The sequence below is a fragment of the Schistocerca gregaria genome, chromosome 5 (genome assembly GCF_023897955.1).
Source record: "Schistocerca gregaria isolate iqSchGreg1 chromosome 5, iqSchGreg1.2, whole genome shotgun sequence".
Lineage (NCBI taxonomy): Eukaryota > Metazoa > Arthropoda > Insecta > Orthoptera > Acrididae > Schistocerca > Schistocerca gregaria.
Window position 1 is genome coordinate 547338877 of NC_064924.1, and position 24680 is coordinate 547363556.

At 38.7% G+C, this 24680-nt stretch overlaps 1 protein-coding gene across 2 annotated transcripts in view; it reads left to right on the plus strand.

The window, feature by feature from the left end:
* The window catches only part of LOC126273111 (NSFL1 cofactor p47), a 60518-nt gene extending 41708 nt beyond the window's left edge, over positions 1-18810 (plus strand). The window contains exons 7-8 of one of the 2 annotated variants that reach the window (XM_049976560.1): positions 15651-15875; positions 17889-18810. In XM_049976560.1, coding sequence (XP_049832517.1) covers positions 15651-15875; positions 17889-18021 — 358 coding nt within the window. In that variant the 3' untranslated portion in view covers positions 18022-18810. The remainder of the gene's footprint in view (positions 1-15650; positions 15876-17888) is intronic. The other variant, XM_049976561.1, reaches the window with a different exon arrangement.
* The last annotated feature ends 5870 nt before the right edge of the window (positions 18811-24680 follow it).

Consider the following 24680-nt stretch of genomic DNA (forward strand, 5'->3'; position numbering starts at 1 on the left):
TATGGCGCATATAAAGTTGGTACGTACACATTATGAGGACAAAATACATCGAAAAACACACACACACACACACACACTCACTCACTTTCCACAAAAAGTCAAATGGCACTAACGGGACAAGCACTGGATTGGGTGGGGGCAAACTAAATATAAAGAAATGTAGACGCCCACCCCCATACAAAACCACACAAAATGACGAAAAAAAACAACATCAAAAACTCCCCAAATGCCACTAAATACAATTATCATCTGAAATGGGACACTTCCCTTGACCTGTATAGCTCAAAAACATCTCCCGATACCGATATCAACATACACAGCCACACATTGGGATCGAACACTTCCCTTGACCTGCACAATGTGAATTTTATCCGTCATATCCTTTCCTAAACAAAAAACAAGCGATTAATTTTACTAAAATTACCACACGATCTACTGCGAAAAACACTAAATTAACCTTCACACAAAATCGTTAACTCACTGAAATGAATTCCACTACAAACACAGCCGACACTAGCAATTCTGGATAATGAGCAAACGCAAACTGAGCCCATTACACCACACAAACGAAAACCCTGAACATGCCACCAGAGAGCACAACAAACCACAACACGACGACATGTACAAACACGCCACACTCACAAGCCAAACTCCGCGCCGTCATGACGTCACACACGACAACACCCGTACGTCAAGGGGCAAAGCCGATGCATGAGATCAGACGCTTCTGTCGACCCACCTATTCAAATTATTTGCTAACCCTAACATGTACATCCTGTATAAAATTGATTTAAATTTCGTAAAGATGTCTTATGGATAAAAGATGCCATGCAAATATGGGTTACATTATGAAATGAAAACAGGTGATCATTTAACAGTGATTTATTCATGCAAAACTGTTCTAATGTCAAAACAAAAATCTAATAGACATTAATTTGTTTCCTTGGATCGTAATTTTGAACTATATTTCTCTCGAGAGTGCTTCAATTGAATGTGTGTGAATCCCAAGAAAACTGCAGAACTTATCATTCATGGTGTTCCGTGTATTGAATGATAAATTATACAGTCCGAAAGCTCAGGTATGTCCATTATTTAGTATTTACATGTAAATAATAAAGCAAATGTAATTGAGTTGTTACAGGTATTGAATTATTACAACTTTAATCGTCAGTGATGTGTTGTAATTCACAATAGTACACTGCTAAAATTCTCCTGATTTTTCACTTTTGGAAGTCGGCATGTCTGTTTTCTGCATTGTGGCCCATCTGTCTACCACTGTTGTCTGTAATAATTTATTGTGACACCTGTCATCAGTATGTTTCCCACAGTTGACTCTGGTAGTGGTGGTTTCCACTGAATCAAGATACCGATGGTACCGCATTTACTCGAATATAAGCTGCACCTGAAAAATGAGACTCAAAATCAAGGGGAGAGAAAAGTTTTAGACAGCACCTCCAAATCGAAACAAACGTGGTCCATTGTAAGATGAGACACAATTTAGGTCGAATGGATGAAGGTACCACTACACAAGTTTGGTTCCAGTCGTAAGCTTAGCAGTTAAGCTTTACCAGGTAGCCATTGCTATGCGTCAGGCACTCCATCTGTATTTATACGGGTACCCTTCCTTTTTCACATGCTTCGTCTGGTTTGAATCAATTGCTTATTTTGCTTTGATCTGGTAAGAGCCTTTCTCTTTGTTATAGGTGTTTACATCACTCTAAGTTGAAAATGCATTATTGTACTGTGTCATGTATTTTTTGTCGCTTCTGATGATGATTGTTTGCGACCTGTCACCACTCACAGCATTTCTTGCTTTTGTGCGTGCTACCACCGCTTACAATAAAAAAAGAGAGGAATTGTCTCATTAGCGAAGCAATGGGAAGAGAGTGCTATTTGTTGTTACTTACACTGCTGCTTTCTTCGATAATGATCAACAACCACGAAATAATAGACTGCGTATGATAGAAGCTGTTCTGAACGAGAGTTTAGCGAAAATTTTTCTCTGTTTGAAAATCTTTGCAGATGCCTCTTTAGTACATTACATGCTGCCCAGAAATTGGAGTCATCTTAGATTTAAAAATCTAGTCAGTTGCCGTGCTTCATTTCTGACTGTATCACTATTCAGCATAAGAATAACAGGAATATAAGCATGACATGATATATGTATTCTTCCACGTTTGCTGTTGTCTCACTCCAGTTTCATAGTTTATTAGGCAGACAAGATTTAAATGAGATAGCAGCAAACACGAAAGAATACATGGCATAATGTTTACATTTGTATTATTCTTATGCTGAAGAGAATACTGCATGTGATTCATGATTCATAAAAGTTCCTATTAGCAACCATCTCTTGTCACAGGTAGGAAAAAATTCAGAATGTAGAGTTGGCCATATTGACATACATGCCAAACAGTCTTGCCAGTCGGATTTTCGTAGTAGATTTTTAATGATGACTTCAAATGCAGAGTGTTTTGTTGTTGTCTTCAGTCCGTAGATTGGTTTGATGCAGCTCTCCACACTTTTCTATCCTGTTCAATGCAGAGTAGCAACACACATAAAATAAGAATGAAAATAACTTAGAAATTAAACGCTGAAATTTAAGACAAAATTTTATTATGTTTTGTATACATCTTACTCAAAATGTTTAAAATGTCAGTCATGATTCTGAATTACTATCACTCGATTCTTTTTTGCTCATTTGTTCATACAGAGCATCGTCCTCCGTACCACACAGTGCATTGGATAGCGAACATTATTTAATTCCTTGTTGCACAGTCTGATTTGGAACACACTTCCATGCATCATAAATCCATTGGCATACTTGTGACAAACTTGCGCATTTTACACGTCCTGTTGGTGTCAGTTGTCTGTCACTTTTCGAACGCCAGTCTGTGTACATGCGTTTAAGCTTGTCCTTAAATGGTTTATTCAGACGTCAAGTGGTTGCAGAATTGGCCTCATCCCGCCTGCAATTACTGCCAAGTCCGTTTTGCTTTCCTCTAATTTTTATATTACTGCAGGTGTTTTATGACCTGCATACACATCTATCAGACTGTGTGAACGAAGCATTGCGCCAGGACGACGATTCCACACACGCCTAATTCATTCCAGCAACATGTCCTCCGAAAACCACCAAGTTTCATTTGCTCGTACAATTACAGTTTTTGGTAACACTTGCAATTTCGGTAAAGTCTTTTGCTTGAAACCTATGAATGAGGGTAATTTATGTCCATCTGCTGTTGTAAGCAAGCACGACGGACATCCACTGTTTTTCACCCCCTTCTTTCCTATGGCGTCAACCGTATAGTTTGACGGCGTGTCAAAATATACGGGAGTTTGGTTAGCATTTCCTATCTAACCAAGAAGGTATTGCTTTTCTGTGCGCCGCCTAATTATGAAGCGCTGAAATTCCACAAGATTTTCTTCTAATTTTTCGGCAGCTTCTTGCAACTGAAGTTTGCCTCCTAAGTGAAAAACCCCAGTGCTTCATATACAGATCAATCCAGTTGCGACTAGCCTTAAAATTTTCGATTGTTTGCCCTCTAGCAGTTTCATGTGTCTTAATTTTTAAAACTTCGGCTTTCAGAGGCAGGAATTTCTGACACTGTTTCTTAACAAATTCATTTAAAATCACTTCTCATACATGATATCGGCCACACTTTGGCCCACTAAATGCTTTCCTGCTACTTGAACATTCAAATAATTTGTCTCTGCAGTCACCATCGCCTGACGTTGCTCTCATCAATCCCATATTGCAGACCTGCAGCATGATTAGAACTTTGTTCCACAAAAGAAATAATTCCCCTCTTGAATTTGGCACTATAATGAAAATGCTTCATTGTGGTTCACTAACACCAACAAGCACTTCAGAAAATTCCACGAAGCAATAGGTGCCGCTACGTGAAATTTTAATGAGCCCAGCCTTGTGCATTGTTGGTATTTTTGTGTAAAGAAATTTATTTTTGTTGCCACGAATGTTGGAAAGGCTGCTACATTAGTAGATGAACAATGCAGAATTTCTATTTCCTTCATTGGATAATGTATGAAAATGCAGTGGTTGAATCTCAGGATGGAGAAAAAAAGCTCGTCTTCTACCTTTTATTTTAATTTATTTACTGAGGCAGAGGTTTTGATGTCAGTATTTATCTTTATTTCTGCAAAGCATGGCTGTGTAGGACTACATATACTCAATGGCAGAAGTTAGTTGTGGCAGCACCTACAAACATTCTTCAGAACTTCCGCCTACTTTGCACTCGATTCTAAGCCGCAGGCGGTTTTTTAGATTACAAACATTGGAAAAAAAGTGTGTCTTAGGTTCGAGTAAATACGGTACACCCTTAACCTTGTGGAATGTGAAAAGCCTAGTGCTTGCAAGGCCATAGATTTGAGTGCCGCATATGTAGTCTACCCACAATCAAATGCGCTGACATCATTCTGGGTGCCCGTCCTCTGCTTTACTGTCATGTCATAGCTTGCACAAGCTCTAATACATTCCAAGACATGTGTTGCACTAAACTTTTCCATTTGTCATGCCAACAGTTGTTTTTCCAGTACAGTATATATCTTAAGTTCATTTGCTCATGACTGAATATCTTTCCTAATCATGTAATCATAACTAGCACAAGTGAAAATTGTGTGGAAGTTCAGTAACAATCCATTATCAAACCTGAAGCTGGAAATGTTCTAGAATGTGCACTAGTTTTGGTAAAGATCACATGTTTGTTTATACATTGTGTGCCGTTATAAAATCATAAATCAGACCAATTTCTCAATTTTTTTTTCTTTTTAGTTGTGTACATTTTGTAAACTGTGGTGTCTTTGAAGTAATCATGTATCTGTATGGGAAATGGGTAGCTTGTAGTTAGATATTGTGGGAATTAGTGAAGTTTGGAGGCAAGTGGTCAGATGAATACAGAGCTATAAATGCAAAATCAAATGGGGGTATTGAAGGAGTAGGTTTAATAGTAATAATGAATAAAAAAATTAGGAATGTAGGTAAGCTACCATGAACAGCATAGTGAACACATTATTGTAGCCAAGATAGACACAAAGCCCACACCCCCCACAGTAATGCAAATTTATATGCCAACTGTCTCTGCTGATGATAAAGAGATTGAATAAGTGTATGATGAGATAAAAGAAATCATTCATATAGTTAAGGGAGACAAAAATCTAATAGAAATGGGCACCTGGAATTCGATAATAGGAAGAGGATTAAGGATTAATTACTTAATCCTACTTAATTATTTACTTTTACCTACTTAATCCTCTGGTGCCTTCGCTAATTCATCTCACAAAGCTGCCCATTCATCTTCTACTGTATCCCTTCCCCTGTTCTTGTCATTGCACCCTCTGAAATTCCTAATATCATCTGGATCTTTCAATTTAACCATTGCTTTAATTTCCTAACCTTTTACAATTTCTTCTATTTCAATTTACAGTTCATAACCAATACTTTGTGGTCAGAGTTCACTTATGCTCCTGGAAAAATCTTACAGTCCGAGAAATACCCCAATGGCCTTCATGCAACAGTTTGAGAACATCTTTGTGAAGAGAGGCTGGCATCACGACCCGTGGAGAGGCGCCATCCGTGGCCAGAAGAACAACACCATCACAAACAGACAGACGAAGGCACAAGGCATGGTAGTTGCGAAGGGGATCCGATGCCCGGCCCTTGGTCCTGTCCGGTCAACCCCGTTGAACAAAACCGATCACCTGACACAGGACCGGGTCCCGCGCAGTAGCTGACGCGACCCGCGAACCTGTAAGTGGAAAACCCTCGACCGCACGACATTCTTCCTCATCAATGTGGAAACAGAGTAGTTCATCACGATCGAAAACCGGGTCGGGGCCCCATCGTCAATCGCGACAATGCGTCAGCGTTGGCGTGCTGGGCCGTGGGGCGATAGTGAATCTCATAGTGAAAATGAGACAAGTATAAGGCCCAACGTTGCAGGCGGTGAGCTGCCATATCCGGAAGTGACGCCGGTGGGCTGAACAGAGAGACCAGCGGCTTGTGGTCGGTGATGAGGTGAAACTTAGAACCATACCAAAAAATGCTGAACTTTTTTGGAGCATAAATGATAGCGACCGCCTCCTTTTTGATTTGAGAGTAACGCCGTTGTGCATCGTTGAGGGTCTTGGAAGCATAGGCGATGGGTCGTTCCGACCCATCCTCATAGCGAGGGGCGAGTACAGCCCCTAGGCCATACTGTGATGCGTCAGTCGCCAGAACCAAGTGCTGACCTGGACGGAATGTGGCAAGACAGGGCGACGACTGCAAATGAGCCTTCAGGTGGACAAAAGCCGCCTCACACTCGTCAGACCAACAGAAATGGACGTTTTTGCGTAACAGCTGATGCAGAGGATGAGCTACCGCCGTCGCGGATGGAATGAATTTGTGATAATAAGCAATCTTGCCTAGAAACACCTGAAGTTCTTTGACCGTTGACGGCCGGGGTAGAGCATTAATGGCCACAACGTGCTGACGTAGAGGATGTATACCCTCACGGGACAAGAGGAAGCCAAGATACACAATGGAGGGTTGGAAGAGCTGTGACTTGTCCAGATTGCACCTCAATCCAGCCGAATACAAAACCCGAAACAGTGAACGCAAATTGCGAAAGTGCTCCTCAGTGGAGCCCCCCGTGACAACAATGTCATCCAGATAGTTTATGCAGCCGGGAACGGAAGCCGTGAGCTGTTCCAAAAACCGCTGAAAAATGGCCAGTGCGCTAGCGACGCCAAATGGTAACCGCTGGTACTGATACAACCCACAAGGAGTGTTGATGACGAGAAATTCCTTGGAAGAAGCATTCAATGGCAACTGATGGTGCGCCTCCGATAAGTCAAGTTTGGAAAAGAACTTGCCCCCAGCGAGCTTGGTAAATAACTCCTCAGGACGGGGAAGAGGATAAGTTTCAATGAGGCTCTGAGTGTTGCCAGTGACTTTAAAATCACCACACAATCACAGATTAAGAACAGTGTAATTACTTTCAGTTTTGTTACAGTCATGCTTTGTATTGTTCTGGAGAAATGTTATGACTTAAACTAATCTGCAAGACAGTTGCTTGTAGGTTTTTGTTGATACCTGTGTTGGTTTGCTGCCACTAACCCAACAATCCAAACTGTCCCTGCATAACTTTCACCTTGTTGTGATGCGTTTTCCAAAAACATGATATACACAATAATACCTATTTGAATAAATTTGCGGTGTATGACAGTCATATGATAATATATCATTGCCTTTTATATTTATATCTTGCCATTGGTGGGGAGGCTTGTGTGCCTCAATGATACAGAAAACTATTGTAGGTGTAACCACAATGGAGGGGTATCTGTTGAGAGGCCACGCAAATACATGGTTTCAGAAGAGGAGCAGCAGCCTTTTCAGTAATTGCAGGACAACAGTCTGGATGATTGACTGATCTGGCCTTGTGACGTCAACCGAAATGGCATTGCTGTGCTGGTACTTCAAGGGGAAACTACAGTAGTAATTTTTCCCAAAAGCATGCAGATCTACTGTATGGTTAAATGTCGACAGCATTCTCTTGGATAAAATATTCCCGAGGTAAAATATTCCCCCATTCAGGTCTCCAGGGAGGAGTATTCAGGAGGATGTCGTCATCAGGAGAAACAAAACTGGTGTGCTGTGGATCGGAATGTGTAATGTTAGATCCCTTGACCGGGCAGTTAGGTTAGAAAATTTAAGGGAAATGGGTAGGTTGTAGTTAGATATTGTGGGAATTAGTGAAGTTTGGTGGCAAGTGGTCAGATGAATACAGAGCTATAAATGCAAAATCAAATGGGTGTATTGCAGGAGTAGGTTTAATTGTAATAATGAATAAAAAAATTAGGAATGTAGGTAAGCTACCATGAACAGCATAGTGAACACATTATTGTAGCCAAGATAGACACAAAGCCCACACCCCCCACAGTAATGCAAATTTATATGCCAACTGTCTCTGCTGATGATAAAGAGATTGAATAAGTGTATGATGAGATAAAAGAAATCATTCAGATAGTTAAGGGAGACAAAAATCTAATAGAAATGGGCACCTGGAATTCGATAATAGGAAGAGGAAGAGAACAAAAAATAGAAGGCGAATATGGACTGGAGGAAGTAACGAAAGAGGAATCCACCTGGTAGAATTTTGCACAGAGATCAATTTAATTATTGCCAGCACATGATTTATGAATCATAAAAGAAGATCGTACACTTGGAAGAGAGCTGGAGACACCCGATGGTTTGTATATTGATTATATAACAGGAAGACAGAGATTTCGGAACCAGATTTTAAATTGTAAGATTTTTCCAGGAGCATAAGTGAACTCTGACCACAAAGTATTGGTTATGAACTGTAAATTGAAATAGAAGAAATTGTAAAAGGTTAGGAAATTAAAGCAATGGTTAAATTGAAAGATCCAGATGATATTAGGAATTTCAGAGGGTGCAATGACAAGAACAGGGGAAGGGATACAGTAGAAGATGAATGGGCAGCTTTGTGAGATGAATTAGCGAAGGCACCAGAGGATTAAGTAGGTAAAAAGACAAAACCAAGTAGAAATCCTTGGATAATACAGGATGTATTGGATTTAATTGATGAAAGTAGAAAATATAAAAATGAAGCAGGTGAAAGAGAATACAAATGTCTAAAAGTGAGATTGACAGGAAGGAGAAAATGGCTACCGTATTTGCTCAAATCTAAGCGGCACTTTTTTTCCGGTTTTTGTAATCCATAAAACCACCTGTGGCTTAGAATCGAGTGCAAAGTAAGCGGAGGCTCTGAAAAATGTTGGTAGGTGCCGCCACAACTGTCTTCTGCTGTCGAATATATGTAGCGCTACACAGGCATGCTTTGCAGGCACAAAGATAAATACTGGCACCAAAATCTCTGCTTCAGTAAATAAATTAAAAAAAAAAACTGGAAGACGAGCTTTTGTTCCCTGTGCCTCGAGTTTCGACCACTGCATTTTCATACATTATCCATCAAAGTAAATACAAATTCCCTATTGTTCATCTTCGAATGTTGCAGCGTTTCAATATACTACGAAAATCCAACTGGCAACACTGTTAGGGATGTTTGTCAATATGGGCAACTCTATGTTCTGAACTTTTTCCTACCTGTGAGAAGAGATGGTTGCTAATAGGAACTTTTATGAATTGTGAATCACATGCAGTACTCTCGTCACCATATGAATAATACGAAAATAAACATTTTGCCACATATTCTTTCGTGTTTGCTGCTATCTCATTTAAATTCTGTCTGTCTAATAAACTACAAAACTAGAGTGAGACAACAGCAAATGCGGAAGAATATACATATCGTGTCTATATTCGTATTATTCTTATGCGTAATAGTGATACAGTCAGAAATGAAGCACGGCAATTGACTAGATTTTTAAATCTACAATGACTCTAATTTCTGTGCAGAATGTAATGTACTAAAGAGGCGTCTGCAAAGGTTTTCAAACGGAGAAAATTTTTCGCTAAACTCTCGTCATATGCAGTCTATTATTTGGTTCTTGTTGATCATTATCAAAGAAAGCAGCAGTGTAACAACAAATAGCAGTATCTTGCCATTGTTTCGCTAATGAGACGATTCCTCTCTCTCTCTCTCTCTCTCTCTCTCTCTATCTATCTATCTATCTATCTATCTGTTATTCCCCACCCCCCATCCCCCCACACCATAAGCGGCCATAGCACGCACAAAAGCAAGCCATGCCGCGAGCGGCGACAGGCTGTAAACACTCATTATCAGAATGCGACAAGCAATGCATGGCACAGTAAAGTAATGCATCTTCATCTTAGAGTGACGTAAACACCTATAACAAACAGAACGGCACTTATAAGATCAAAGAAAAATAAGCAATCAATTCAAACCAGACGAAGCACGTGAAAAAGGAAGTGTACCCGTATAAATAAGACGGAGCGCCTGACACATAGCAATGGCTACCTGGTAAAGCTTAACAGCTAAGCTTACGTCTCTAACCAAACTGCTGTAGCTGTATCGTCATTCATTAGACCTAAGTTGTCTCCTATTACAATGAACCAACTTTGTTTCGATTTGGAGGTGCGGCCTAAAACTTTTCTCCCCCCTTGAATTTCGAGTCTCAAATTTCAGGTGCGGTGTAGAATCGGGAAATTTTTTTTTTTCCTTGATGTCGAGTCTCATGTTTCAGGTGCGGCTTAGATTCGAGTAAATACAGTAAGCAAGAATGATTACAGGGCAAATGCGAGGATTTGTAAGCATATATCCCTAAGGGAAAGACAGATACCACCTACAGCAAAATTAAAGGGACCTTTGAAGAAAAGTAAAAAGCTATATGAACATCAAAAGCTCTTATGGAATACCAGTCCTTAGCAAAGAAGGGAAATCTGAAAGATGGAAGGAGTATATAGAAGGTCTATACAAGGGAGGTGAACTTGAAGGCAACATTATAGAAACAGAAGAGGACATACATTAAGATGAGATGGGAACATGATGCTGCGAGAAGAATTTGACAGAACACTGAAAGACCTAAGTTGAAACAAGGCTCCAGGAGTAGGTGACATTCCATCAGAACTACTTACAGCTTTGGGAGAGCCAGCCATGGCAAAACTCTTCATCTGGTGTGCAAGATGTATGCGACAGGTGACACACTCTCAGAGTTTAGAAGAACATAATGATTCCAATTCCAAAGAAATCAGTCGCTGATAGGTGTGAATGTTACCAAACTATGAGTTTAATAGGTCATAGTTGCAAAACGCTGACAAAATTATTTACAGAAGAATGGAGAACCTGGTAGAAAGCCATTAGGGAAGATCTGTTTGGATTCCTCAGAAATGTAGGAACACTCGAGACAGTACTGTCCCTGTGACTTCCCTCAGAAGACAGATTAAGGAAAGACAAACCTACATTTAGAGCATTTGTACACTTAGAGAAAGCTTTTGACAATATTGACTGGAATACTCTCTTTGAAATTCTGAACATAACATGTAAAATACAGGGAACGAAAGGCTATTTACAACTTGTACAGAGATCAGACAGCAGTTATAAGAGTCAAGGAACATGAAAGGGAAGCAGTGGTTGGGAAGGGAGTAAGACAGGGTTGTAGCCTCTCACCGATGTTATTCAATATGTATATTGAGCAAGCAGTAAAGGAAACAAAAGAAAAATTTGATCTGGGAATTAAGGTTGAAGGAGAAGAAATAAAAACTTGGAGGCTTGGCAGTGACATTGTGATTCTGTGAGAGACGGCAAAGGACTTGAAAGAGCAGTTGAACAGAAAGGACAGTGTCTTAAAAGGAGGATATAAGATAAACATCAACAAAAGCAAAACAAGAATAATGGAATGTAGTCTAATTAAACCAGGTGATGCTGAGGGAATTAGATTGGGAACAAGACACTTAAAGTAGTAGATGAGTTTTGCTGTATCAGCAGCAAAATAATGAATGATGGCTGAAGCAGAGAGGATATAAAATATAAATTAACAATGGCAAGAAAAGCGTTTCGAAGAAGAGAAGTTTGTTAATAACAAATATAGATTTGAGTGTCAGGAAGTACTTTATGAAAGTTTTGGTATGGAGTGTAGCCATGTATGGAGGTGAAACACGGATGGTAAACATTTTAGACAAAAAGAGAATAAAAGCTTTTGAAATTTTTAGACAAAAAGAGAATAGAAGCTTTTGAAATGTGACGTTACAGAAGATTGCTGAGTATTAGATGGGTAGATCATGTAACGAATGAGATTCTGAATAGAATTGGGCAGAAAAGAAATTTGTGGCACAGCCTGACTAGGAGAAGGGATAAGTTGATAGATCACATTCATAGACATCATGGTTTAGTACTGGAGGGGAATGGGGGGGGGGGGGGGGGGGGGCTAAAAGTCATAGCAGGAGATCAACTGATTAATACAGTAAGCAGATTCAGATGGATCTAGATTGTAGTAGTTATTTGGAGATGAAGAGGCTTGCACAGTATAGAGAAGCATGGAGAGCTGCATCAAACTAACCTTAGGACTGAAGTCCACAACAACAACAATTGCCTTATGCAATTGTTTTTGTAGATATATGTTCACTTACATTTTATAATTACTAATGCTAGCATTTTGCTATCCGAAAGTGCATTATTTGCTGTATGTTGAACAAAGGCTTTTATCATCAGTTTGGCACCACCTTGTTTTTTTCTGGATGTTTTTTGTCGTCTTGCGTTTCAAAAAAAGTGTGTTCACTGTAATTAGCTGGATTTTGTGAAGAAAAACGGTAAGTGTATCTTCTGTGATCTGGTAACTTACTTTTTTCAGTCTTTTCAATTGTAACAAACCAGACTTCTTATAGGTCCAGTCTGACTTGGCCCAGGTCACACTGTTAATTCATTTCCAGGAGATGGATGACAGGTTGGGAGCAGTCCACATGTGCAAATAAAAGGGTCCAGCCCAGGGCATTCCTCTCATATGCAGGCAATATTTCATCAAAATTAGCCAGAATCTTAAGTAAACGTAATGTCAAAGTAATCTTCCACTCACCTACAAAGACTTGGGCTCTTTGCGGTTCGGTAAAGAATGACCCGGGATTGTGGGTGGCTGAACAAAATACTTTGTCAGTGTGGCAAAACCTACATTGGTCAGACAATGCACACAGTGCATGGAAGGTGCATTGAAAATGATCGCCGTGCATCTCGCCTTTCATAATTCAGTAAGTCAGCCATAGCCGAACTTTGTATCTCCATGGGACATTCCTGGATTATTCTTCCACATAAATCTTGGACTCAATGAAATCTTTCTGGGATTCAGTTATTAAGGAATCAGTGGAAATACGTTTGGTGGAAGATCTGATTAATTATAATGGCAGTTACCAACTGTATAAGGTGTGCGACGTGGTGATTTCTTTAATATCTTCAGAAAGAAAACATTTAATGACTAAGAACATGTCTAAAAACAGTTAATTTTATTAATTTGTCATCTGAATTTTAACTCTGAGCCCACATTCCAACAGAGTGCATGTAGTATCACAATTATGGTTGTGTCTGTGAGCCATAGATGGACCAGTCTTCCAGGAGGGTGCAAAACTCAACAGAAGTTGCTCATGTAGCAGCTGCCTTTGTGCATGTATCGCTATGCCAGTCATTGTTATGAAGTTAGCAATGTGAACTAGCAATCTCTGGTATAAAAAAAAAAAAAATTAAAAAAAACTCACCTGAAAATGGGTAGATGGTTGTCAGAGGAAATATTGTGCCAAGAAATTGATGTCATCTGGCCGCAATTCCGAAACTTTATGGAATATTTTCATAGTACTAATGTAAAAGTAACAGAGGTTGTACATTTCTTGCAAAGTGTTCATGTCATTAATACAGTGACCCATTTGTGGTAAAGTTGATGTGAAGAACCCCAGTTCAGTTTTTCAATAATTCAGTATAGTTAACATTCCTTAGGGTACACAGCAGTACAGTCACTGTAATCTTACATTCACCATTCTAAGATGCTCAGTAAAATGACACTGTGTAGATGTACAATTCAAGGAAGAATGGATTATTTGTCTACATATATTCTCTTTTGCTAATTGTTTGCACTTTTTGTGGTCAGATATTAGGAATTTTTGATTTGTTTGACCAAGTGTCAGTTTAATTGAAGGTGTTTCATCAACGTTTTTGTACATGATGGTTGTAATTAAACTGAAGCAGTGTGGACTAAATACATCGTAGAATGGTGAAATATCGTAGTTATGTTTCTTAATCGGTGCCCTTGTGGAGTATGTTGAAAAAGTAATAGTTCCACTTTCTGCCACCAGGTGAAAATATGGCACTGTAAGCAGTCAGAATGTGGTGTGGATGCAGGAAAAGGGGAGGAACAAACAAACACATGATAAGGGTGGGTCTGGCATGTGTATTAGAATAAGGTCACAGTGTTCAGTATGGTCTCTCGACTCAGCAACATGCTGTATCTGTAACACGGCATGGTCGTCAGTTACTCGCAGCATATCTGGTGTAATCAGAGTGACATGTCATTGTAAGCTCCACTTCAGATCAAGAAAAGTCTGGATACATGCCTGATAGACATGATCTTTCAGATAGCCCCACAATTGGAAGTCACATGGATTTAGATTGTAGGATGTGGAAGGCCGCACATCTTGAAATTACGTAGAGGTGATGTGGTCATTACTGGATGTTTTTCAAAGCTGGTCCTTGACCTTGCAACTGATACGTGAACGTGGCCCATATTGTTTAAAAATAATGGTGTTGACACAGTTGAATTCTTGCAAAGCTGGAATGACATGTTGCACGAGGACGTCCTTATAATATGCAGATGTTACTGTACACCTAGAGCCTCACAAGGTGTCATCTCCTTGAAGCAAACTGGACCGATCATAAAGTAGCTTGTGAAACCACACCACACCACACCACACCACACAGTCATGGAAGCAGAGTGCAGTTGATGTTCCTGCACAACATGTGGCAGAGTAGAACCCAGTATGGGACAGTTCTCTTAATTCACATTACCTATTTGGGGGTTTTTATTTGCTTCACATTCTGAATCTTTTGGGGATAGCAGTGTAAAATGTGGCGAAAAATCTTTTGCACGGTTTACCAGAGGAGAGACAATTCCTATGACATAACTCGAGCACTGGCTGCAGAATTTTAGGCATGTGCTGCATGGTCAGCTATAGCTACAACTGCCATGGGAATGGATACCTCTCTTTCCCTACCGCACCATCTTATTCGTCTGTTTCTTCAAATTTCTTGATCACTGATCATAGTCTGTAGCCTGTTGACTGACATGGGCCTCTTTACAGCTGTTTGTGTCAGCAATATTACTGCAATGCAGAACTGCTATTGCTGCCATTCTGATAAAACTGCTTTACCAGGAGTGCACAGCCTTCAATAGCCATTGCATTTTGTGTGGAAAACTTCAACCATCTTAACCCTTTACACCTCACCAAGTGACAAACAGGATACTTAAGTCAAAACAGGAAACATTCCACATTCTGACTGATTACAACACCATATTTTCACCTTGTGGCAGAAAATTGAATTATTATTTTTTCAGCACACACTGCGAGCGCACTGATTAATGATCATACCTATGATATTTCAGTGCCCTGCGATGTGTATGCCCACACTGCAGCAGTTGGAACACAGTTAGTTTAATTGTACCCACCCTGTGTATTAAAATAAAGATGTTTGGGAAGAAAGTACTATCATATAATTAGGAACCAAATTCAGCAGTTTATTGTAATTTACAGTATTTATCTTTTCTTCTGCACACTATCATTCAGTCTGAAGATACGTTTGAAACAACAACAGTTCACCTGCCATGGTTCCAATATGCTAGATGGAAATATTCCCTCTAGAAGTAAGTTCTTGAGTTTTGCTAATTATAGATTAATTTATAGGTGGCATAATAGAATGACATACACCGTTTTTGGGTGTTTCTTTGTTCACTTCATTTAAAATCTAGTGTATTATGACTGTTAATTTATAAATATATTAGCAAATAATTAATTCCTTGTTGTTTTTTTAATAATGTACTAATGTTGGGTGCTATGAAACGCTAATAGTTTTATCCTTGTGGGCATTTACTGCTGTATTTGAGTTTTAAATGTTGTTTCCCCGGTTTGTGTTAATTGTGTGTGGTGCCTGCCCCATGCTTGCCTCTCCCTGGTGCTACATCAGCAATACTGCCGGTGATTGCAGTCCATCTCCTGCAACTATTGGAATAACAAAACCAATGGATGAGAAGGACCGGGAAGCAAATGAAGAACAGGCAAAAGCGGTTATTGCTGTAGATCAGTCTCTGCCGACTACTACAGTTCAGATAAGGCTAGCAGATGGATCACGACTTGTTGGGCAGTTCAACCACTCTCACACAATTGGTGATGTGCGGAGGTATATCATCACGTATCCTTTACCAATTATCCTCTGTTATTTGATTTCTTATTTCAGTGGGCTGCTTTGTGGAATATAATTTGTACTGTGCCAACCAACTTTCAACTTTTCCAAGTTTATTTTACAGGATAATCTGATATAAGAAAAGAGCAGTATAAATAGACGAAGTAGATTTTTGTAACTTCGAGTGCTTGCTGCAAATCCCCTGGACCTCAGCTTTATCAAAGACAACAGGCTTACTTTAGCAGAAAAATAGCAGTTAAAGAACAGATATATTTGGACAAAATTCTAAATATTACAGTGCTCAGTACAAAGTCACACTCTAACACAACATTTTATCAGGTGATATACACACCCACATCTGTTGATAGATTTTTGTACTTTATGTTAAGATTTTTTCTGTATATTCACTGATGAGGTAAGGGAAAATAATTTGTTACTATCATTGCACAAGCTTTTATTAATCTATCTTCACATTCTCTGTAGGAGAGAAATAATAATATTATTAGTTTCATCCATGAAAGCCAGATCTTGAAATTTTTCAGTGCCTTTGTTAGAGATGTGTGCCAGTTTACATTTTTCAGCATTTCTGTTATTCTCTCTCACCACAGCAAGAAGTTTTTAATCTTTCACACCATCCGTTGTTAATGGACAATTTATCATTTCATTTCAGCGTGGTATAGATCCCCCACACTTACCCAGCATTGCAGTAGAACCAGTCAGTTGTTGTACTATGTCTCTTTCATGGATAAATAGTAGCTTTTCATCCAACAGATAAATTAAAAAACACATTCTCTTTACTTACAAGTGAGCCTCTGTGACACTTTGTCTTCATACTTCACATTAATCTCTGATAGTTATATGACAGAACTAGCTAGCTGTGACTCATTAATTGTGGCTATTAAATGTATGTATGCCCAATAATTTTTAAACTTCCTATGATGGACACGGACACACGGACACACACACACACACACACACACACACAAACACATACACATACACATACACATACACATTCACAAAAACCTACAGGGTAGTTCCAGTTGCCCTAAAATTGTGAAGTTTGTTAAAAAGCAAGGCTTCTCAGTACAAGTAAAGGAAAAAAATCCAGAAGTTGTTAATTTGTAATTATATCACACACAAAATATTTTTTTTGTCATTCTCGAAAGTGTTTTAATTCCTGGGACAGATATTTCTCCGCTATTGGTAATGATAACAAGCCAAAATTATTGAGATTTTCGATTCCCAGGACTTGTGACTACCTGATAAGTAACTAATTTTTTATGGAACCCTTGTTGTGAGAGTCCTGCTCACACTTATCAAGATTTATTATTGATGATCACGTGTCCTGTCCCGCCCTCTCCCCCTCATGTTGCCACTTAGTGAGAAGATTTTTATCTATCCATTTCCATTATATTGTCAGTAATTCATTATTTTCATTGTTATAGAATATATTTTGTGTTTTACTGCTCCACAAAAAGATTTGGATGACTATAGAATTGTTCAAGAAGGGGCTCCTAAGTCTGGGCAAAGATGTGAAAAATCTTGCTTTTTCTGCACAGTTATGCAGTTCAGAGTAACCCATCACGTCTGAATAATGTTACACTTCAGATATAAAGAAGTGATTGTGTTGGATAGCATTGAAGGTGGTCAGATGCCTGTTCTGGCAATGATAAAGTATGGAAGAATGTTACCCTGGTGCTGATTTTGAACTGTTTCAAAAAAACGTGAATTTGTCAAGGTGTCCCATAATACCTGCAGCTTTTTTCCTGACTTTGGAGTGACGTTTGATGAGTTCATGCATATATAATTGTTTACTTTTGAAATTTTATTTGCCTTCCATTTGCAAAATGAAAAGAAATGTTAATATGAATGGTAAATATACTTTTTCTCATTCCTCCATGACCAAACTTCATTCAAATCATTGATCTTTTTATGATAGCCCTTCAACTTTCAGTTAGTGGAAGTCGACTGTTTTTACTTTGTATGCTAATAGTTGTTTCCCTTAACCTGTGTATCTAGAGCTCGTCCTCAATATGAGCATCAAGTCTTTTCTCTCCTAACAACGTTTCCTAGTAAGCAGTTGGATGACAATGCAGTCACACTCAAGCAAGCAGGAATACTGAATGCAGCCATACTCCAAAGGTTAACATAAGCTGATGACAAGAAAGCAACTGTTTCAAATGTGATAGCAGAGAAAAGTGACTCTTGTATGATTGCAGTGTGTTCTGTTTCTGCTATTTTTGTGTTACCAAACTGATGTAACATAATTTTGTGTGAAGCTGCCTGTGATTCATTTTATGTCACAAAAGTATATAAAAATTAATAAAATGCTATGACAATACTCATAAAATAAGGAAATTAACTGGAGAATCCTCAGCCCAACATTTGAAAACTCAGTTGAAAAAAGATAAATACAAATTTCTTAAAAAACTAGTTGAATCAGATTACAGAACAATTAACTGGTGTGAAAAATGTCTTACTGCATTACTTAGAATATGTAATTCTAAATAGTTAATAGTTTTTGTTCTTGCTCTTTTACATTTCTCACTGGAGAGATTTGTCTGATGTGAAAAGTAATTTTGGTGGATGATGCTCTTCAGTTTCATTGATAAAGCAGCATGTCCCATTAAACTGTAGACTGCTGGAAACTGGATTCAGTGATAAACTTACACCAAACTTATGTTAAGTAATTAGGTTATTACAGACCTGTCTATAAGACAATCATACCTAAAAAAAAAAAAGATTTCAAGACAATTTATCTGCTTCTGTATGATATAGTAAAAGAATGTTAAATCAAATAATTACAGTCGGCTCATCAAAAAATATTTGTATGTTTATTAATAAACTTCTGTGACCTTTTCGTTTATCTGTGTTGTAAGCAAGAGAGAAGGTAATGTGTCTTCTTGTTGCTTATAAATAAACTGCTTTTATGTCACAGTAATTTATTCTGTACAGGTTCAGATATTCATGACAACTTGGATCAAATCACTTTTAAGTAAAGTTTTGTAGTTTGGTTTCTTTGTGTCCCATAGATTAGTAATATCCTTACATTTACTCATAACTGTTGTAGTTGTCATACCCTGGTTTTAACAACTTACTTCTACACATTTTGTTATTTTCTGTGTAAAATAAAAGTATCAAAAATTTCACTGGGTACAAGATGAAAATCCACAAAAGCAAAACAAGGGTAATGGAATGTATTCAAATTAATAAGGTGATGCTGGGGGAACTACTTTATGGAGTGAGACACTGAAGGTACCTTAGGTTTTCTGTTTGGACAACAAAATAAGTGACAATGACAAAAGTAGTGAGAATAAATAGTAAGAGAAGAATTACTGAAAGAGGGAAAATCGTTAACAGAATGCAAATGGAGTTCTCTTGTAAAGGTATTTGGAGTATAGCCTCATATGAAAGTGAATCATGAATGTCAATGTCAATGAGTAGATTGCATAAGTAATGAGATGGTAGGAAATCCAATTGGAAAAAGAAATTTATGGCACAAATTGACTAAAAGGAGGACTGTCGATAGGATTCACTGTGAGGCAATGTCAGTTTGGTAAGGAAAAGAACTAGATGAACTAAGGGGGAAGGGGTGTAGATTGCAGAGGGAGATCTTGACTACAGTAAGGATGTAGGTTGCAGTAGCTGTGCAGAGATAATGAGGCTTGCACAGAATGGACTAGCTTGTGGAGATGTGTCAAATGAGTCTTTGGACTGAGGACAGCAATAACACTCGTGTACTGTTTGTGCAATGTTACAACATTTAGTAATAGATTTGGTCATGACATGGTGCAATATCATACATCAAACATTGCACAGTGTGGCATTCAGTATAAGTTCTACATATTCATCCTGAAAATTTAGTAGTGAAAAACACCCACATCTGTGGTGCCAGTGGTGGTTAGCAGTGTACATGTTGTTGTGGTCTTCAGTCCTGAGACTGGTTTGATGCAGCTCTCCATGCTACTCTATCCTGTGCAACATACATCCTTCTGAATCTGCTTGGTGTAGTCATCTCTTGGTCTCCCTCTACGATTTTTACCCTCCACGCTGCCCTCCAATACTAAATTGGTGATCCCTTGATGCCTCAGAACATGTCCTACCAACCGATTCCTTCTTCTGGTCAAGTTGTGCCACAAACGTCTCTTCTCCCCAGTCCTATTCAATACTTCCTCATTAGTTATGTAATCTACCCATCTAATCTTCAGCATTCTTCTGTAGCATCACATTTCGAAGGCTTCTATTCTCTTCTTGTCCAAACTATTTATCGTCCATGTTTCACTTCCATTCATGGCTACACTCCATACAAATACTTTCAGAAACGACTTCCTGACACTTAAATCTACACTTGATGTTAACAAATTTCTCTTCTTCAGAAACGCTTTCCTTGCCATTGCCAGTCTACATTTTATATCGTCTCTACTTCGACCATCATCAGTTATTTTGATCCCCAAATAGCAAAACTCCTTTACTACTTTATGTGTCTCATTTCCTAATCTAATTCCCTCAGCATCACCCGACTTAATTCTACTACATTCCATTATCCTCATTTTGCTTTTGTTGATTTTCATCTTATATACTCCTCTCAAGACACTGTCCATTCCATTCAACTGCTCTTCCAAGTCCTTTGCTGTCTGGCAGAATTACAATGTCATCAGCAAACCTCAAAGTTTTTATTTCTTCTCCATGGATTTTAATACCTACTCCGAATTTTTCTTTTGTTTCCTTTACTGCGTGCTCAATATACAGATTGAATAACATCGGTGAAAGGCTACAACCCTGTCTTACTCCCTTCCCAACCACTGCTTCCCTTTCATGTCCCTCAACTGTTATAACTGCCATCTGGTTTCTGTACAAATTGTAAATAGCCTTTCGCTCCCTGTATTTTACCCCTGCCACCTTCAGAATTTTAAAGAGAGTATTCCAGCCAACATTGTCAAAAGCTTTCTCTAAGTCTACAAATGCTTGATATGTAGGTTTGCCTTTCCTTAATCTTTCTTCTACGATAAGTCGTAAGGTCAGTATTGCCTCACGTGTTCCAACATTTCTAAGGAATCCAAACTGATCTTCCCCGAGGTCGGCTTCTACTAGTTTTTCCATTCGTCTGTAAAGAATTCGTGTTAGTATTTTGCAGCTGTGGCTTATTAAACTGATTGTTTGGTAATTTTCACATCTGTCAACACCTGCTTTCTTTGGGATTGGAATTATTATATTCTTCTTGATGTCTGAGGGTATTTCACGTGTTTCATACATCTTGCTCACCAGATGGTAGAGTTTTGTCAGGACTGGCTCTCCCAAGGTCGTCAGTAGTTCCAATGGAATGTTGTCTACTCCCGGGACCTTGTTTCGACTCATGTCTTTCAGTGCTCTGTCAAACTCTTCACGCAATATCGTATCTCCCATTTCATCTTCATCTACATCCTCTTCCAGTTCCATAATATTGTCCTCAAGTACATCGCCCTTCTATAGACCCTCTATATACTCCTTCCACCTTTCTGCTTTCCCTTCTTTGCTTAGAACTGGGTTTCCATCTGAGCTCTTGATGTTCATACAAGTGGTTCTCTTATCTCCAAAGGTCTCTTTAATTTTCCTGTAGGCAGTATCTATCTTACCCCTATTGAGATAAGCCTCTACATCCTTACATTTGTCCTCTAGCCATCCCTGCTTAGCCATTTTGCACTTCCTGTCGATCTCATTTTTTATTTTATTCACCCCCATTTATCCCTAAATGATTCTTGTGGAACTGGCAGACAGAAATTACCACAGAAATTCTGAATCTCATTGTAGTTTCTGCAATAGTTCACTGTTGTTTTCTCTCCCACAACAACTATCCCTGGATTTACGTAGGACTGAAGAATAGATACTGCATGTGTGTGTTGAATTGTGATATGGTTGCATCTTTTTGGACACTGCCATCTCACCACAGGAACTGGAAGCATGTAAGTCTGAACATGTTCAGTGGTTTCCACGTAAACAGAGATGGCAAGGAAGAGCCAATACCACTGCTGAAGTGTGGTTCTTGCCCTCTTAACATGATAAAATCTCTAGCACAAAATGGAATGGTGACGTTTGATAAAACACTTATTGATAATGCCCCTCTACTGAGGAACACACAGTTGCTTGTGTTGAATTAATAACTTACCAGTGTGTTAACTGAAAAGCAGATTAAGGTACATGTAAATTTAAGGTGGTCTGTAAGGATGAGGGCACAGTGCTGGTTGCTACACACACTCCACTATAAGCCTATCACTAGTTTCTACTTACTTTTAAGAAACTGCAGCACACTGTGCATAGGTGTTCCAAAAATGAATTCATTTGAGTTCCGCATAATTGTAGGAAATAAATATCAAGATTGACTTTGTGTATTTTCTTTTGTTAATTTTTTTAAATCCCAGCAAAAATTATAGCCCATTAAGAAGCAAGTACAATAGTACTATTTTTATTCAGGCCATCTTAAAGGATGACTTTGCACCTTATGGCTCAATCAGTACAAACAACCAAGAAGGCTGAAATCCTGGTTCACCTGTACTGAATTTGGGTTACTTATTTTATATGATGATATTGACAATTTAGATATCAGTGTGCTGTATATATGCTATGTCAATATTGCTAGCCAATGGCACCTAATGCACAGGATGAAGGTGCAATTGACTAGTATGTCAAGATCCTGCAAAGAAGTGGTGAAAAATTTCATGGGTCATATAAATTTTTAAACTTTTTGCAGCAGCAGCTATGATATTAAATCCATTATTCATGTTTTGTAATAGTAGTCTGGAAAACGGTCGGTATCACTGAATGTTTGATGTGATAGGAGGGGCTGCATACTTCTCTTTTGAACTTCAGTCCTTGAAATTTAATCAACACAGCAAAGACACAGCAGTATGTACTTGAGTTTAGACAACAAACTGCCTACCTGAACAGATAGATAGATATTCAGCGATCATAGGGCCTGCAGACCACGCACTGCTTCCACAAATTGCCTCCATTCCTTCCTGTTTTGTGCCCAGTCCCACCAGGTGTCTTCAATTCCCAGAGCTGCTAGGTCCTTCGCTAGGTCATCCATCCAGCACTGTCCTGGTTGTCCAATGGGGCATTTGGTTTTTGGTTTCCCCGCTAGTTCCATCTTCACCTGTCTTCCGTCTGGTATATGGGCTACATGGCCCACCCATTTGTTTCGAAAAATAAACTTGCCTACCTGAACAGCTTATGCAAATTTCTTGTGACATAGAGTCTGTGTCAGAATCAAGGTTTCCAGCACTTTCTCTGATGGGCAATTGCCTTGTTCAGTAACAAGGGTCAAATCCACATCAGCCTTACAAAAAATTCTCCAGGGCAGTTACATTTTACTAGCTCTGTAAACTGACATTTTCATGTAGATATGTACTGAGAGAGTGATAGATTCCTGGAAGCAATTTTGCAACTTCTTTGAACAGTTCATGATAGTTAACCTTTTCAAATATATTTTATTATATACTGTAAGTGGACATAAAATTAAGAGAAAAGCTGGTATTTTGAAAAATGCTGGCTCCTTCCTCAGTCATATTAAGCAACTCCCTTGTATCTACTATTGTCTGCTTACATGCTTGTGACTATATGGACAAATGCAACAATAGAATCCTCTGTACAATGAATAATTACCTGCCATACTCTTAACTGGAATCTTTTGAGCCTGGAATGTAGGAAAAAATAGGTTTTAGGAACCTTACAGCTTCAGTAGGAAAAGAAATGCCGTCATAGCAAATGCTTATTTGCAGCTCCACACTTATTTAATTTGCTGATCAAAGTTCAGTCGGCTAGCTGAACAGCTCCTTGATGTCAGTACCAAGGACTAGAGGGTAGGCATTTTTTCTCCATTCATCAGTTGTTCCCATAAATATATCTGAATTTGCTGAGGAGTTGAGGACTGAATTTATACTTAAACTTGAGCGGTATCTTTGGAAAGGGAGCCTGTACTTCTGTGGCAGGTTTACAGTCATAAACACTAAAAGCCATTATTTGATGATGACGCTCAGTACATGACAAAGGCATGGGAAATAAAGACAAGTTGTATATACATTGGAAATTTCTTGTGAGGAGGTTAACTCAGAACAGTGTGTTAAAAGAGAAATGCTTGAATAAACGGAACAGTACAATATTACTGCTGATCGGTCACAAAATGCTGTTTGTTACTGATTAAACCTCAAGTTTAAGACGTGCTTCTGTCTTCCAGTTAGAGAGGAAATGTAGGATGTTTGAATAGGTGGATCAAGCTGACTCCTTTCAGAAACTACAGTGTTTGTATGTTGTATAGAGGGATTAGAAATACAGAGAAAATTGATTAAAACCTGGTACTACCTTTTTAATACATTGGAGTGAAAGCCCACATTCATACCTAGGCATATCATGTAGAAAAGTGGCTGTGCTTGGTAGGATATAAATAGATTTTGTTTGCTAGCAGAATAAAATTGTTAAAAGAGTATGAAAAAGTTCGAAGATTGTGATTAAATTTAAAAAACAAGAATAGCAATTCCAGTTGCATAGGCTTCTTGTTTCAGAAGAAAGGCACACAGTAAGTGCTCAGAACATTAACGCTATTTGGCCTATAAACAATTATTTTCTAAAAACTGGACATTTTCTCCTCTTGGGAAAGTACAGGATGACTAAATAATGGATTTTGTACTGTAGAGCAGATCTGATGCAGAGCACTTACAAGAAGCACAAGAACTGTATACAAACATTTTACACCAACGATTTCCTAGATTGTCTGAAATCTGTATCTGTCCCACTTCCACCATACACCCTGCTTGTCACCACTGATGCCACCTCCCTCTG